The 16,149-nt window shown below is 41.1% G+C and overlaps 1 protein-coding gene across 1 annotated transcript in view; it reads left to right on the top strand.

Moving 5' to 3' along the window:
* Positions 1-347: 347 nt before the first annotated feature.
* Positions 348-16,149, top strand: part of LOC145395206 (uncharacterized) — a 56,564-nt gene continuing 40,762 nt past the window's right edge. Inside the window, exons 1-7 of the mRNA XM_080268895.1 lie at positions 348-455; positions 6,671-6,842; positions 9,526-9,654; positions 11,288-11,398; positions 12,431-12,663; positions 13,741-13,846; positions 15,430-16,097. Of these exons, the coding sequence (XP_080125021.1) occupies positions 6,686-6,842; positions 9,526-9,654; positions 11,288-11,398; positions 12,431-12,663; positions 13,741-13,846; positions 15,430-16,097 (1,404 nt within the window). The 5' untranslated portion in view covers positions 348-455; positions 6,671-6,685. The remainder of the gene's footprint in view (positions 456-6,670; positions 6,843-9,525; positions 9,655-11,287; positions 11,399-12,430; positions 12,664-13,740; positions 13,847-15,429; positions 16,098-16,149) is intronic.

The following is a 16,149-nucleotide window of genomic DNA, read 5'->3' as shown; positions in this document are numbered from 1 at the left end:
CTCTATCACCCTGTCCTGTGTTATCAGACTGCCATCACTCTCACCTACCCGGCATAATCACAAGTGTTTATTATCCTTAACTAGCACAACATAACAAGCTATCGTATCGTCATCTGTGAATATATTAACTAAAAAGTACAATCATGTCTTTTCGTCACATACTGAAGATGCGTGCCTTGTTTGATGTCCTACTTTTATTACTTTTATACATTATGAGCATATTGTTACACATACATTTTTAAAGGAGAATCACATGAGGCGCTGGAATTTTTTAAAAATATAGCAATGATCGTGGTTGAGACTGACTAAGGTAGTGTCAGGTGTCAGGATTCGGAGTTTAAGCGACCGTGGCTGCCTGCGTGTCAACATAAGAAGACCTCCTGTTTATCCTTATTCTCCCGAGTTATTCTGAGCGGGGAGAACCAATAATGAGGGCTCATGCGGTGCTGTAGGAGGTAAATACTGCTTATTACATAAGTCCTTCATCTCTGCTCAGTCAGTTCACAGAAAATTGCAAGGGAAGATAGCCTACACGACCAACCTTGAATGAGATTGTGGACTAACATTTCAGAACTTAAACCAGACTTTACATTTACCGTAGTAATGGTACTTACAAATTAGAGTTTGATGCTGTCGATGCAAGGACGAATATTGTGTGAGTGGCTGTTGTAGCAGAAAATTATATATTTTACGTACTGATTGACTTTTTTTTTCATTTTTAATTGTCATTATCAGCAGAGAATTTTGAAGGCTTGGGTAATAAGTAAATGTAATTGTGGCCCATTTTTGCCACGCTGATGATCATTCTTATTTCTGTTGTGTTTCTGTTTTCCTGGCTGTACTCACACCATTGATAGTAGCCTGGTAGTTGTCGTAGCCCTAGGTTCATTTGGAACATGAACCCAGTGGACTGCAGGCTGAGTAGCATTCCTCCATCAATACACCAACTTTCTTTCAGGAGTAGGGAGAGAGTTGAGGGTTGTTTGTATAACCAGGCAGGCAGAGAAGGTGCTTTGTTAAATTAGGTGTCCCTCTCCAATGCCTCCCCAGTGGTTATGAAGTAGAGCTTGGATAATAATGATGATGATGTCCTACACTGCAGTAACTTATGTAACTCATAATTTGTCATTGTGCAAGTCAGTTATGTAAAGATGCACTGAACTGTAACCCAATAACTGTCTGGATTTTTCTTAGCAAATATATTTACATGGCGTACGGTACACTAGAATTACCTTTAGAGATGGTAAAGAGCATGTGGAGTTACATGGAGAGACAAATTGACAAATGAGGAAGTGAAGGAGTGTTGTGGTGTGGATCTGGGTGTGATAGAAAGCATTAGGAGAAATACATTGAGGTGGTTTGGTAATGTGGAGGGGATGGAGAGCAAGAGTAATGAGGAGAATGTATGCAAGTGAGGTGGGTGGGGAGAGGGAGGGGGAGGCCGAGAATGAGATGGAAGGATGGAGTGGAGAGGTACCCGGTACCGGTATATGAGAGAGGGGAGTGTGAGCTGGGGGGAGGGCAGTGAAATGGTGGGTGACAGGGCAACGTGGAGGTGATTTGTTTGTGGCCACTCCTTACGGGATTAAGACGTCTGGCAGTAGAGAGATAGTGAAGAGGCTAGGGAGCATGGCTCTTATAAGCACCTCTTCTCAAATTGTTAGGCTTAGTCTTAGTTTAATTATCATACCTGTTCTTGAATGCATTAACACAGGCACAATTAATTACAGTTTGTGATAGACTGTTCCACTTGTTAATTACTCTTGAGTCAAAGAATTTGTGTCTCCCTTTCGTTCTGTGTCATAGTTTCTTCATTTTTAAGATGTGGCCTCTGCTGGTGGAAATCCCATCCTTCTGGAAGATATGAGTGGCATCGACATTCTCATAATCCATTAAGATTTTGAAAGTTTCTGTCATGTCTCCTCTCTTTCTTCTTTTCTTCAAGCACTGTTAGCCTCAGGACAGTGTGTGTCTTCATTGCTCAGATCTGCCAGTACCGGTACAAGCTTGGTGGCCCATCACTGCACTCTCCAATGGGGGACTTGTGATGCTGCCTAAAGCTAGAGGCCACCACCTTTAACAGCTAGTCCGCCCCGAGTACGTGTTAAATTACCGTGATTTTTCTCTGTTGATGTGAGACCCTGGGTGGCAAAATACAACCATACATCACTGAAGTACTGAAAAAGCTTCGTAACAAAAATATGACGGGAGAATACATTGCTCTCGTTGTTTTATTTCCCCGAAAACGAAGCCCTAATTTTGAAAATCTAGCAGTTATATATTTCTTTTCGTTGTTTGTAATGAAATTCCCACAAAGCTGAGTTAATTCTTGCCTCCTGAAATGTTCGATATGTACTGTACCGTAGTTTTAGTCAAGCACTTGGTTTGTTTGTGTCAGTCTCCCTTTTGGCAAAAATTTAATGATGTATAAAATTTGATATAACTTATTTGAAAGTGGTGGTAGCATGTTTTCCAAGGGGGATAAGTCATGATCAGATCTTGGAACAGGGTCTTGTGAATACTCATTCATGGATAGTAAAATGAATACTCTCTTTTTATTCTTGAAAATCATAATTTTCAGATAAGTACTATGTGATCACCCATAGTGTGGGGATTTTCCATCACGAATGGCAGCGGTTGTGTTCAGTCTAGTTATTCCTCTATATAGTGTTTCTATGCTGTATTTCACCTTTCTAACTACAGTATTTAGTTACTCTGAAATGTATTAGTCAATATCTAAGAAAAGGAAAACACATTAGAAAACACCATAAACCATCACGAACACTGAGGTTTCTACCTGGACAAAAATTATACATCCTTACTGACGATGGGTGGAAATTTCTCCAAATGCCCTCTACACCAAACACCCAGCGAGCGAACCATACAATACTACCTTCCTCCACCAAAGCACAGAGAGAACTGAATCTATAGGGCGAGTCACGGCACAGCCCCCATTACTCATGTGGGGAGCACATGATCGCCCATAGCGTGAGGAGATCATTACCTCACATAAGCGTTCCACGGTTATGGCAAGAAGGTTTGGACAGGTTTTGGAAACTCTTATGATATGACTTGCGTTTGAAGTCCATTTTTCTTTTGAGTTCAACAAACTGTGAATCATAACCACAAATACGATGACAGGCCTGACACTGGAAAAAAAAAAATGGCTCAGGGTCACAAACACTGAATAGGTGATGTAATGCAGACATCTGTACTTAGCTGCCCTGCTACCTAATGTCACTGCCCACATTGCATGGATAATATTGGTACATAATATTATGGTGGAAAGTGTCATGTTTTTGTTTTGCTTTTAAGTGTATAGACTCAGAAAATGTATTCCATATATTATCTTAGACCATATCGAAAAGGAATGCAATTGCCCTATTTTCACTTAAGAGTTTGGTAGATTTTAGGAACATGTCTATCGTGGTAAATAAGGAAAAAGTTTACTTGTGCGCATCCATCGTAATATCAGTCTTAACCACTTGAATTTAGTTGACGTTTATTGTGTTCAACCTGGGAAAGAGACTCTTTTATTCTTAGGACTTTAATAAGGCCATAACTAATGTCTTCAGTTCTGAAGGTCTGTGTCAATAGAATCATCAGGTTATAGACTGGCAGTTCCAACTTTTTAGTGGGTGACCCTATTTGGCATATTCCATGACTTCGCGACCCACATGGTAAAAAAATGAGAGAGGGAGAGAGAGTGTAACCGGTATATAGCCTATCGTAGTTGTTATGAAAATGCTAATAGTGTGATAAGGATAACTACTGATGAAGAGAGTGTATGTGAGTGAGGTGGAGGGGGGAAGAGGGAGGGGGAGGCTGAGGATGAGATGGAAGGATGGGGTGGAGAGGTATATGAGAGAGGGGGGTTTGAGTTGGGGGGAGGGCAGTGAAATGGCAGGGGACAGGGCGACGTGGAGGCGATTTGTTTGTGGCCGCCCTGAACGGGATTGAGGCGTCTGGCAATAGATAGATAGATAGACAATTTCAGTTAATTAAATAAAATACATTGAAAGCATTAGGCCTATTCTATGTCCCTGCGACCCATCAAAATTCCTCTTGCGACCCAGCAGTAGGTCGCGACCCATAGTTTGAGAATCACTGTTATAGAAAATAGGAAATGAAAAAGAAGTCCCAAGGTTCAGTGGCTTTATATATCTATAGCCAGACACCACAATCCTGTAAAGGGTGACTGTCTTTTGAGTTAGTTGTACAGGGAGAGGCAATAACCCTCCACCAACCCATTTGTTGACACATAGGGAACATGTATGGGTTGGTTATATGGATACTACCCTCAAACCATTAGGCTTGCCACTCATTGTATAGCCACCTGAAAAGGAAAAAAGTAATAAAATGTGACAGGAAAGATGGGAGAAGTGGGAAGAGAGAAGGGCAGACACAGAAAAAGAATGATAAAGGTGAAGGAAGAAGTAGGCAGCTATACATCAAGTGAGTGGATGATGGTCACCACCACCAACTACCAGTGGCATTATCAAGATAGTTTTTACCCATTGACTGATGCAGTTTCTCTTAGGGTGCGGCCACACTTCTCCGAACATGTGATCGACAAGAGGAAACAGGGCTTGGGTTTATCCAATGTTCAGACTTGAATATTGCAATGGCTCTAACCCAGTGCTTTTTTACGTCTTGTCGATCACATGTTTCAGGCAAGTGTAGTCACACCCCAAGAGAAACAAAATCTCCAGCATCTGATGCTAGACTCATTTTAATTTTAAAGTGCATGCATAAAAGTGAAAAAATATATCCACTTCAGACCAAGGACACCATTTTTATTGAATTTTTGCTGCATCCAGTTGATTTTTTACAATTTGGGTAATATCTCTTGTATTGATTTTAATAGTGAAAAAGGTGAGGTTTTTAATGGTTTCATGTACAGTAATCCCCGTACTATGCGGACGCCCACTTTCCGACACCCCACTTACCGAACATTGTGGGCCTGGACCTTTGGAACCCCCCCCCCAAAAAAAAACAAAAAACAAAATCCTAATTGCTGCACGGCGCCTAACAGCTGTTTACACCATGGCCCCTTCACCCCTTCCTTCCTCCCCCCTTCCCTGTCAGGGTTGCCATTTGGTATTTTTCATAATCAAATGTGGGCCAATTTGGTTATGAAAAATTCGTTGGTAATGAATCAGAATATTGCATTACCAAACGGATTTTTCACATGTATGAGGATACACAGGATGGAGATGGTGGATTGTCTGCTCTCTCTGATTAATCTGCTAGCCTACATAGCATGAAAATAATCAACATGCTGTTAATTATAAGGAGAGTGATTACATGTATTTCCACTTGTATATATAATTAGTGAAGAATAAATGCTAGCTTTACGAATTTGGTAATGAAAAGTTAAATTTGGTACTGAAAATTGAGGAGTTTGGTAATGTGGCTGAGTTGTGATCTGGCAACCCTGCTTCCCCTTCACCACCAGTTATTGCCTAACTGCGATCACGAGTAGATGCTTATCGCAGTGGATGCCGCACGTGCTCATTTTTGTGAATAAACAGTGAACAAACTGCAATACCACGTAGCTAGACCACTCGGGAATTTACAGTGTTGTGCAGTGTTAAGAAAACAGAATTTCGAGTGCAAACTGGCGGTTGAAACTGGCAGTTGAAACTGGCGTGGTGCAATTAACAATGTGAAGTGTTAAACAGTTATAACTCACCGTGCAAAGAATTACTGTAAGTGCAGCACAACACTGGATTACTGTAAGTGCATCAAGAGCATTTTCACCACTGCCAAAGCCTTAGAGAAGACGGCCACAGACATGCTGTAAGTACCCTGGTTGAGGTACAGCCACTTCTAATTCCTCATTCTTTGGTTCCTTTTCATTTATTTCATGCCTTATGTCCATTATTGGTGTTAATAGGATCTTAAATAGGTTTAGATAGGTGCTACATATGTCCAGTAGGGAGTTATTTAGGTGGCTTTCAAAGTTAGGCTGGGTTAGGGTCCTTAAGTACAAGTCCAGGAGGCTGGAGCCTACTGTCCGGACGGGACCACTTTCCAGACATGCCTTTGGCTCTATTATGTCAGATAGTAGAGGGATTACTGTATTTCTATCCATCCATCCATCATCCAATTCTTCTTTCTTTCATCAGAATCACAGGGGCGCAGGGTTAGGCTATTCAGTCCCAACCCTTAAGGGAAGGTTGACTAGCCACGCTAACCCCCGAGTGGTATTATGTGAGCAATAAACCCCAACAACCCCTCAGATGGAAACCCTTATAGCATCCATTTGATTGAAGCACTTTAACCCACCAGAGTGACCAGACCACGTAAAAAAAAAATACCGGTATGTGTAAATTTTCTTTTATGGAGCTAAATGAAGCTGAATTTCCAGTTTCCCACAGTTTACACTAGCTACCAGTTATGTTGGAAAAAAAATCTGATGTAAACTAGGTGGCTTCACTGCCTGGCTGTATCAACATGCCTCAGCTCCCTCCCTGTCCCCTGAAAGAAGAATGATGGACTGCAAGAGAAGGCTGGTTTCACTCTGCAGTCCACCAGGTTCACATGCAAATGTGCCTAAGGCTGTAGCAACAATAATGGCAGTAACACAATGATGATAACATTACTGTTAGTAGTAGTGATGATGATGGTGATAATACTGTAATGATAAATGGCTGGTAACCTACAGGGTGGGTGCACAACCATGAGCTGGTTTGATGCGGCGGGGCTGACCTCCCTGGCCAAGTCAGCGCTGAAGGAGGCACAGCGTACCATCGACAAGGCCCTTGACATAGACGAAAATTCTGAGAATATCCTACCCACTCCCGACACTCCAGCACCTTCGAACACTCAGAGTAAAGGTGAGTAATGAGAGAGGGTGTAGGCACCTTTTTTTTTTCTTTCTTTTTCTATTTTTTATGTGAATATCTTTTTCATTTAGTAAAGCTCCAATAATATCCTACCTGCGCCCAATACACCTCTACCGTCATACACTCAGAGTTAAGAGTGAATGATTAGAAGGAAGGTTCTTCTTTATTTTCTTTATTATCTTATATTTTAATTATTTATTTTTTGCCCAGGGATATCTTGCATTGAGTAAAGCCCCAAGAATATAATACCCATTTCCTGGACCCATACCTTCAGACACTTAGTAAAGGAGAGTTGGGGAGTATTTTCATTTACATTTCATCATCCCCATGCTGACAGTTTTCAATATATATATATATATATATATATATATGTACAATACGTACATACTGTACATCTGTCTATCTAGCTGTCTATTGCCAGATGCCATAATCCTGTAAGGGGTGGCCATTTGACATTGAGTTATTTGTTTTACAGGGAGGGGCAATAACCCTTCACTAACCCACTTGTTGACACAAAGGGAGCACGAATGGTTTGGTTATATGGTTACCACCCAATGTTGTAAATGGTTTCTTGGCTTACAGGAAACCATTTGGCTTGTCATTCAATGTAAAGCCACCTGTAAAAGAAAGAAAAGCAATAAGAAGTGACAGGAAAGATGGGAGAAATAGGAAGAGAGGAGGGCAGGCACAGAAAAAGAATGATAAAGGCTAAGGAAGAAGTAGGCAGCACTACATCAAGTGAGTGGATGATGGTCGCCACCACCTACCACAATATATATAGATAGATAAATAGATATAGATAGATAGATAGATATTATATATATATATATATATATATATATATATATATATATATATACAGTATACATATATATAAGGGCCCCTCACACTTGCTCCTGTGGAGGGCTCTCGTGCTGTGTGCTCGCTTTCTTGTGCTTCGCACTCGTTTCCTCGCGCTTTGCACGCACGTTGCGATCATTTCAGGTAATCTGAGTCACGTTTATGTGCTGTTCTAGTCTAGCATTGTCACTTGGATTTTTGCAGTTAATCAATTAATCGTGTTATTTGCAGCTTTGGGAATGGAACCCAAACTGTCTGAATGCAAGTCCAAAATACACACACAGACACACAGCTACTGCTATAGTATATTTTAGTTGTAGCTATGGGCAAAAAATTCTACAGAGATCCTATGCCGGCTGCCGGGAGCGGCGTTTTTTTGGTCAAAATGTGATTGCTCATTAAATATTGTAAAAGTTTTTCAATCATGATGGGACCAAGGTTTTTGACATCAGCAAATTTTTTGTGATTTTTGTGCCAATTTTGGTGCGATTTGAATGTGTAGTTTTGGCTACCCAAAATACACACACACACACAGCTAGTGCTACAGTATATATATATATATCAGTCCATAGTCAATAATTTAACCATGGAGTATGTGGCCACAAAGTGCTTCCACAGCTTCTTGTTCTTTACAGTCAGGCAGCCCTCCTGCCACTTCACACCGCTCACATTCATAAGCCTCTCCACTGAATTTCTTTACGTCTTCCTTGGTCTCTCTCTCTCTCCTCCTCACTCCATCCTGTATCATGCTCATTTATATATCTCTCTACCCTGTTATTCCATCTCATTCTCTGTCTCCCTTTTCTGCTTTCCTCTTCCACCTTACCCACATACACTCTTCTAGTCAGAGTCTCGTTTAGTTTGTTCAGCTGGGGCAGACTGTCTAAGAGCAATGTTCCTGATGCTTTCCAGCACACCCACATCAGCAACACAACACACCCAGACTTCCTCATGTACCAGTACTTGTCTACTTCCTGATGCAGTAAATATGTATGTGATGTAAAAAAAAGAAAAACTACTGTAGTTTCCCAAATAGAAGAGTAGATACAGGAAGATGAGGTGGCATAAGAATGAGGGTGATAAAAGTAGATGTGGAGGCAGGACAACACAGGCATAGCCCAAATCCCGTGCCTTCGTAGAGAACTACGGTAGGTAAATACAGTTAGGTAAACTAGGTACCTACACATACATACATACCTACCTTGCCAACTCACTCGCCTCTACTCGTTCCACTTGGTGCCTCACTCACCATCCTGTATACTGTATAATGCAGTTACAAGTGTTTTCTTAATTACATGCATACAGTATACCTGAAGAGGCTTAAGAAGGATTAAAGTTTTATTCCATATGTATTAATGTATATGGAAAGTTGCCATTGGTAGGTGAAAACAAAGGCCTAAATGTGCATACAACGCAAAGACTTCTGGAAACTATGATTCAATGAAAATGTAAAGTATCTAGGTTATCTGTATATTTATTTCCCATGTCTAATCCCAGAGCACCCAGGGTTAATACAGTATTAAGGAAATATCTACAGTACATGCCTCATGATCACGACTCATCGCTCCTCCTCCTGACCACTGCAAGCTGTCCTCCCTCATATAATCCTCCATCGCATCTTCACGTCAGTCACAGTCTTCCTTTCGTCAGCCTCCCATCTGCACCGTTATATATGGCCACTTGAGTAAGTTAATAGCTCTGTAACTTTTACCACACTTTCTCCTTCTTTGTTTCTGGCTCCTCTCTCACCCCATTTTGTAGGTGGGAATTAAGGTTGATGTGATAATGATGATGATGAAGAATCGATCATCATTTTTTTCGTTTGTTGTTTCAGGAATTCAAGAAAAATTGAAAGATGAGTCTGAAAATTTCTTTGCATCTTTTGGTCTTGAGAAGAAGAAGTCTCCACTTACCCCTGCCAACTCTCCTGTCGAATCATCTTCCCCATCCGTTGGCACTAAAGGTTGGTAGAATAGGCAATATTTGTGTACTGGTATTTCGTATGTGAATTTTTTTGTTTGTTTTAGTAACAGGAACCCAATTATTTGTTGGAAAATACAGTATCGTTATGATGTTGATGATGATGTTTTGCTTTTTAATTGGTGATGATTGACTGTTTGTAATTTTAGTGCCTGTGCCTTACCCAATTAACTCATAACTTGGCCTAAAATTGCCACCATCTTAAATACTGAGTTCTGACAGGAGATTAAAATATGTTGCTAGTCATGAGGAAGTGCTGTGGAAAGGATATAGAGCCGTAGCATTATCTTCTTCCTCTGAGCTACATGAAATGAAGCTGCAGAAGGATAAAAATCTGGGTCAAGTTAAGGTAAAACAGTAATAGGTGGTCCAGTTATTATATATTACTGCAGTTACTGTGTGTACTACTGTGTTTGTGGCTTTATATTACAGCCGTTCATGAAGTGATCTATCATTAAGGCTTTGAATGCTGAACAATGAAGGTGACAGTTTTGAAGGAAGAGGGAAAGGAAGAGGTGGATGGGGCAGATGTAAGAAATGAGCTCAGTTGAAAGATAGAGGTAATGTGTTGGGAGTAACAAGTGTGTTCAGAGGTTCATGAACAGAAAGATAAAGAAGGTTTATGGTGAATTTAGCAGGAAAAAATGTTAACTTCTTTGATAGTAGGAAGCCCTTTTAGAGAAAAGCAGAAGAGCGTAGGAATTAATGATGAAAAACTGTAAACATGTAAGGCATAAAATAGAAAAGAATAAGGAGCAGATGGGAAGATTTTGAAAAGTATGAGCATGACGAGAGTAGAGAAATTAGGTTTGGCATTGTACAGAATAAGAGTTCAGTGCCCAAGAAAGTTCCATTGCCACAAGTGAAGTGTGCTGTGGAGAGGTTGAATAATACAAAGGTAGCAACTAGCAAGTGGTGATGAGGTACTGTGTATGCAGAGGTGATTAAATGTTATTGAGAGAATGGAATTGATGTTTGATGGAATTATGCAAGAAAACTTGGTTCGAGTGGAGCTGTACCAATGGAGTGGGTAAAGGATGTTATTTTACTTTTTTACAGTAATTGAGGTGGTTGAAGGGAGTGATAAAAATATTGTAGAAAATATTGGCCAGCATTAAAAGGCAAATGGAATGTCCAGTGAGTGATAAACAGGGTGGTTTTAGGTTTGATAAGGGGTATGAAGAATAAATATTTGTAGTAAGATTGATAGTGGAGAATGCATATGAAAAGAATTGGAATTTATTTATGGCATATGTGAATCTAGAAAAGGATATCCCAGAGTGAGTGGAGAGGGATTGTACAAGGTATATAAATATTTGCTGGTGTGGTGTCTGCTTTCTGTTCTCTGAAGCTTACCCTACATGTGTGCTGGGACTCAGATGTTCATAATGAATGTGATTATATTGTATTGAACACTTGTCCACTGAAAATTATAGTGTTGAGTAGGATTGATGGTGAAGGTGATGCTGATGCTGATATTAATAATTATGGTGATAAAAGTGATTAATAGAATAACACCAGCAGCAAGAATGATTGCAACAAAAATGATGATAATGATAGTAATCGTTCCATAACACTAATAATTATAGAAGTAACAATGATGATGGCTGTTGCAGATACAGGCACCAGTAAGAGTGGAGGGTCGTTGATGGTAGGCAGTTTATGGGGGTCATTCACTGGCTCCTTCTTTGATAACACCACCACCAACAAGTCAAAGGATGACACAGGTAAGTCTTGCTATAGTTTTGCTTATGCTAAACGAATGTGTAATAATTGGTTTGTTTTCACAGGACTGAATTATGCCACTCAAAGTACTGGAATGCTGAGTCATGGTTGTATGGAATTTGATAAGCCTTTAATGATGAAGCAGGAATACATCTCCAAGGATACTAAGCATATTAGCCCTCCAGTCTGACTATCAGCTGAACTGAAAGAATTCAGATGATCATGAGGTTAGAACAGGAATTACTGTAGCCTCCAGTTTTTCCATCACTACAATGATGTGGTAGATGAGGGTTCACACCATCCACTCACTCAGTGTAGTGCTGCCTCCAGGTGACTATGCTGCATGACATGCCATATGGTTTCCTCTAACCAGGAAACCTTTTATTTCATGGGGTGGTAACTATATACAGTAGTCAAATATGCCTGGTGGTTTAGTGGGTTTAGGTACTGCAACTGGAGTATGTATGTAAGGGTTTATATCTGAGGGAATGTTGGATTTTATAGCAGATATAATGCTGCTCAGGGGCAAGTGAAGCTAGTTGCCCTCCCCTTAAATGTCAGGACTGAGTAGCTTAGCACAAGGTTCCTACATTCCAGATGAGTAAGAAAGGATAGTACAGTGTATGGATGTCTTTTTTTACTAGTTACATATTCTTGTTGCCTATACAGGTGATATTGCATTATTTTTTCCCCTGTGCTATAAGTGATGGGTGTTATTGCATTATTTTTCCTCTGTGCTATAGGTGACGGGTTATATTGCAGTATTTTTTCCTCTGTGCTATAGGTGACTGGTTATATTGCAGTATTTTTTCCTCAGTCTGTAGGTGACAGGTGTTACTGCATTATTTTTTCCTATCTGCTGTAGGTAACAGGTGTTACTGCATTATTTTTTCCTATCTGCTGTAGGTGACAGGTGTTATTGCATTATTTTTTTCCTCTGCTGTAGATGATGGGTGAAACTGTATGCTTTATTTCATCCATGCTATACAGTAGGTGATGGGTGATAATGAATTATTATTCCCCTTGTGTTGTAGGTGATGATGATGGTGTGTCTGGAGATGGCCATGATGAGGGTGTAGGCGGGGGTAGCATTGTAGCAGTGCAACCTGGTCCTCGTCCCAGCACCAGCATGCCCTCGTTCCAGCTGGACCCCACACCTCTCACCCCCACCCCATCAGCCTTGACTCCAGTGTCAAAACAGCCACGCACCACCAGCCTTGATGAACACACCACCCTCCCATCACTCCCCTCAAACACACTCACTCAGGTCCGTTGAAGTATGGCTACTTTGCATTATGCTTGTTTACATATAGAGACTTGTGTGGACAAGGAGCCAATATACGTTGCTGCTGTGAAACCTGGGTGAGGCAGCAGCCGTCTCCACCCAGGAGCCAAACCTTTTCCTGTTTCCCTGCATCTTGCTGTGGGAGGACACTGGTGTGACCCTGGTGAGGTGCCATCTACCACAAGAGGGGTGCCAAATCCTTACATGGTGTAGGTACTGTAATGTACGTGTGATACAAACCAACAGAAGCAGTTGCATATCTGTGGTAGATGGTCCTAATCAGCTAGACAGACTGGGATTAAGCAGCAGCAACAAAAACAACTCCAATATTTAGAAATCATTGACCAATTTAGCATGTGTAGGCCTTTTCACTTGGTGGCAGCTCTCCTTGTGTCCTTATCGTGAACCAGCCACTTGTCAGTCTTGACATAGGACCTCACTCCTTGTCTTCTGTGGTCTGTCTCTGGGCATTCTTCTCTCCACATTCATATCTGTGATTCTCCTCAATCAGTCACTTTCCCCTTCTGCTCAGTGTTTCCAAGCCAGCTCAACCTACTGGTTTATAACACTTCTGTAATATTTCGTATCCAGGCACATCATTGCCACCACAGGAAGGCATCCCACTCCAGCACTGTATTCCCTGGGCATTCTTCATGACCAGATTCCCAAATGTGTAAAGGAATTACTTCTCCCATTTTCTGTGAAATAGGATTATGATGATGATGATAATGACTTCCACCCCATTTATTAGTATGAAGTAGGGTGATCATGATGATTACATCCATCCTTTTAAGTTGTTTGAAATACAGTTAGAATGATAATGAACTTGGTGACAGAGATGATGATGACTGATGATAGTGCTACTACTGATGATAATGATCTTTATTCTCATCCTAGACATCAGTGTGAATAGGTATTGAATAATGATGATGATGATAAAGGTGTTAATGATTGTGATGTTGAAGTTGATGTTGATGATGGTGGTGCTGATGATGATGGTGATGTTAATGATGGTGCAGATGAAGATGATAATGATTAGTGATGACTGTCTCTCTTCAGATGGATGTTGATGGAAGTGGTGGCAGCGATGGTGGAGGACGTGAGTGGGGATGGGGATGGGAGAGCAGTATCATGGTTATGTCAACAGATACTCACAACCTGCAAGGTATGTCTACCCACCATCATATTTTGAAAACAGAGTTGATGAGGGCATATGCAAGATTCCCCCCCCCCCTGCATCTCTGGTTATAGAGATGATAGTCCATTCTTTGAGACCCAGCAGCCCTCACACATATGACACGCCTTGGCATATGTCCGCTTTGATTCAAATACTCATCATCCCTATTCAGTACAGCATAGCATACCCTCATTTTACAGTGAGAATGCATTTGAAGAATTCCATTGCTTAACAGTTACCATATATTGAGTTATAATAATTATTGCATTTTTGGCCAGAGGTAACCCAGCCAGCAGAATCTAAAAAACAAGTTTCTAACTCGCCTAAAATGGTTGTTATTTCACTTCACTGCACTTCATTTACTGCTTGAACTCCAACACCACACTGTTGTTGCCTCACTGGCACTAACACACCTGATAGTGACGAGGGCAAATGCCACCATCGAACAAACAAATGACTAGACCTGAGGGAGAACCAATCGTTTAAGTGAAAATAGCGAACGTATATCAACCAGTTAGTCTTCGTGTGGAATCAGAATCATTGTATGAGTGAAGATTCTGTTGTATAGGCCTAGTATAGTGAAGAAAGGTCCAACTTTTTCATCATGTAAGTGATTCATCACACACCAGTTCATCGAATAACATGGGTCTGCTTTACATGTGGGGCTGTCTCATTCTGGATTGATGTGATGGTTGTAGTGGAAGTGTTTTTCTGATATGTTAGTGGATCTTGTTGAATATTAGTTGAGTCATGTTTTAACTCCTTCTGGGCATTTTTTTTTTCTCCCAGACAAATTCTTTATATGAGAGCCACTTGTTAATGAATAAGTCAGTTAAAGCTGTATCAGACCTCTTCAGTTAAGTTTCTTCTAAGAATCTAAGGTAAATAAAGACCTATAAAAGTTGGAAAATTAAGTAAGCAAGACATCCTCGGAGTAAGAGTTCATCGTCATCATCATCATCATCATATCATCATCATCATCATCTAATCCTGTGTTGCCCCGTGAGGAGCGTAGGAACCTGGGGCAAGGCAAGTTGGTCCTGACATTTAAGATGAGAGTGACCAGCCTCACTCATCCCTGAGTGGCATTATGAGAGCAATAAACCCCAACCACCCCTTGGATATGAAGTTGCACAGGTTCAATCCAATTGGAACACCTTAATTACCCACTAAACCACCAGGCACCATAATTTGGTTATGTGGTTACCACCCAGTGCAGTAAATGGTTTCCTGGTGTACAGGAAACCATTTGGCTTGTCACTCAGTGTAGAGTCACCTGTAGACAGAAGGAAGAGGAAAGAATGAAGGAAAGAAAGACAGAAGAGGAAGGAAGAGAGGAAAAGGCAGTCACCCAAGAGCAGCACTACATTGAGTGAATGGATGATGAGTGCCCCCCACCTACCACCAAGTAAGAGTTCAGCCCACATTATATATCAGATATACTTTCCGAAATATCACTTTTTTTCTTTTTTCTTTCTTTAACCATTTCTGTAAATTTGGGAAAACTGGTAAATCAGATTTCAGTAAAGCAGCCTGTACAAAGGTCTTACTGTAGGCTATATATTCTTTAGGTGATGGTGAAGAGTGTCGAGAGGCCAGCCTGTGCGATGACACCATTGATGAAGAGGGGTTTGCCAGCAGTCGTCTGGTGGTGGGCAGTGTGGACAGTGAAGGAGGAGGGTTATCACGGCAAGAGAGTCTCACACCTGCAACAATATTTGAAGATGTTTTTTATGAGGAACACGGCAGCAGTAACAGGGACAAACACACCTCCAGAGAAACACTCCACAGCACAGACGACAACACCACTAGTGATGTCAGTGGTGTTAGAGATGAATATCAGAACACTGAAGACCACAGCCCAGATCATAGCAGAATCAGACACAGTAGCACAGACAACCACACCACCAGAGGTGACAGTGGTGCGAGTGAAGACAGTACCAGTAGAAAAAGTGATAGCAGCCATAGAAGAAGCTGTGATGGTAAATTAGACAGTAAAGACATTGAAGTTAGTGTTGCCGCACCCCCTCACCCCAGCACACATGGGGAAGATAAAGGAAGCATGCCACAGTCTCACTTTCAAGATGCCAGAGGGTCAGTGGTGAGAGAGGAGGGTACTGTGGGTAGGGGTCAGCTTGAGACACAGGACCCAGCCTCCCAGAGAGACTCGGAAGCTCACACCCCAGACAGCATAATTGTCCTTCACTCGGATGGCAGTTCACCAGAGCGGGATGCAGAGGTCAGTTTTACTTAGTTGTTTTAATTAATTAGTTATTATTTACAGCTTGAAT

This window comes from Coenobita brevimanus, chromosome 30, assembly GCF_032717465.1.
Source record: "Coenobita brevimanus isolate Jiangsu-jjx chromosome 30, ASM3271746v2, whole genome shotgun sequence".
NCBI classification, from domain to species: domain Eukaryota; kingdom Metazoa; phylum Arthropoda; class Malacostraca; order Decapoda; family Coenobitidae; genus Coenobita; species Coenobita brevimanus.
The sequence above is the reverse complement of the archived record's forward strand: the minus strand, read 5'-3'. Positions and strand labels throughout refer to the sequence as shown.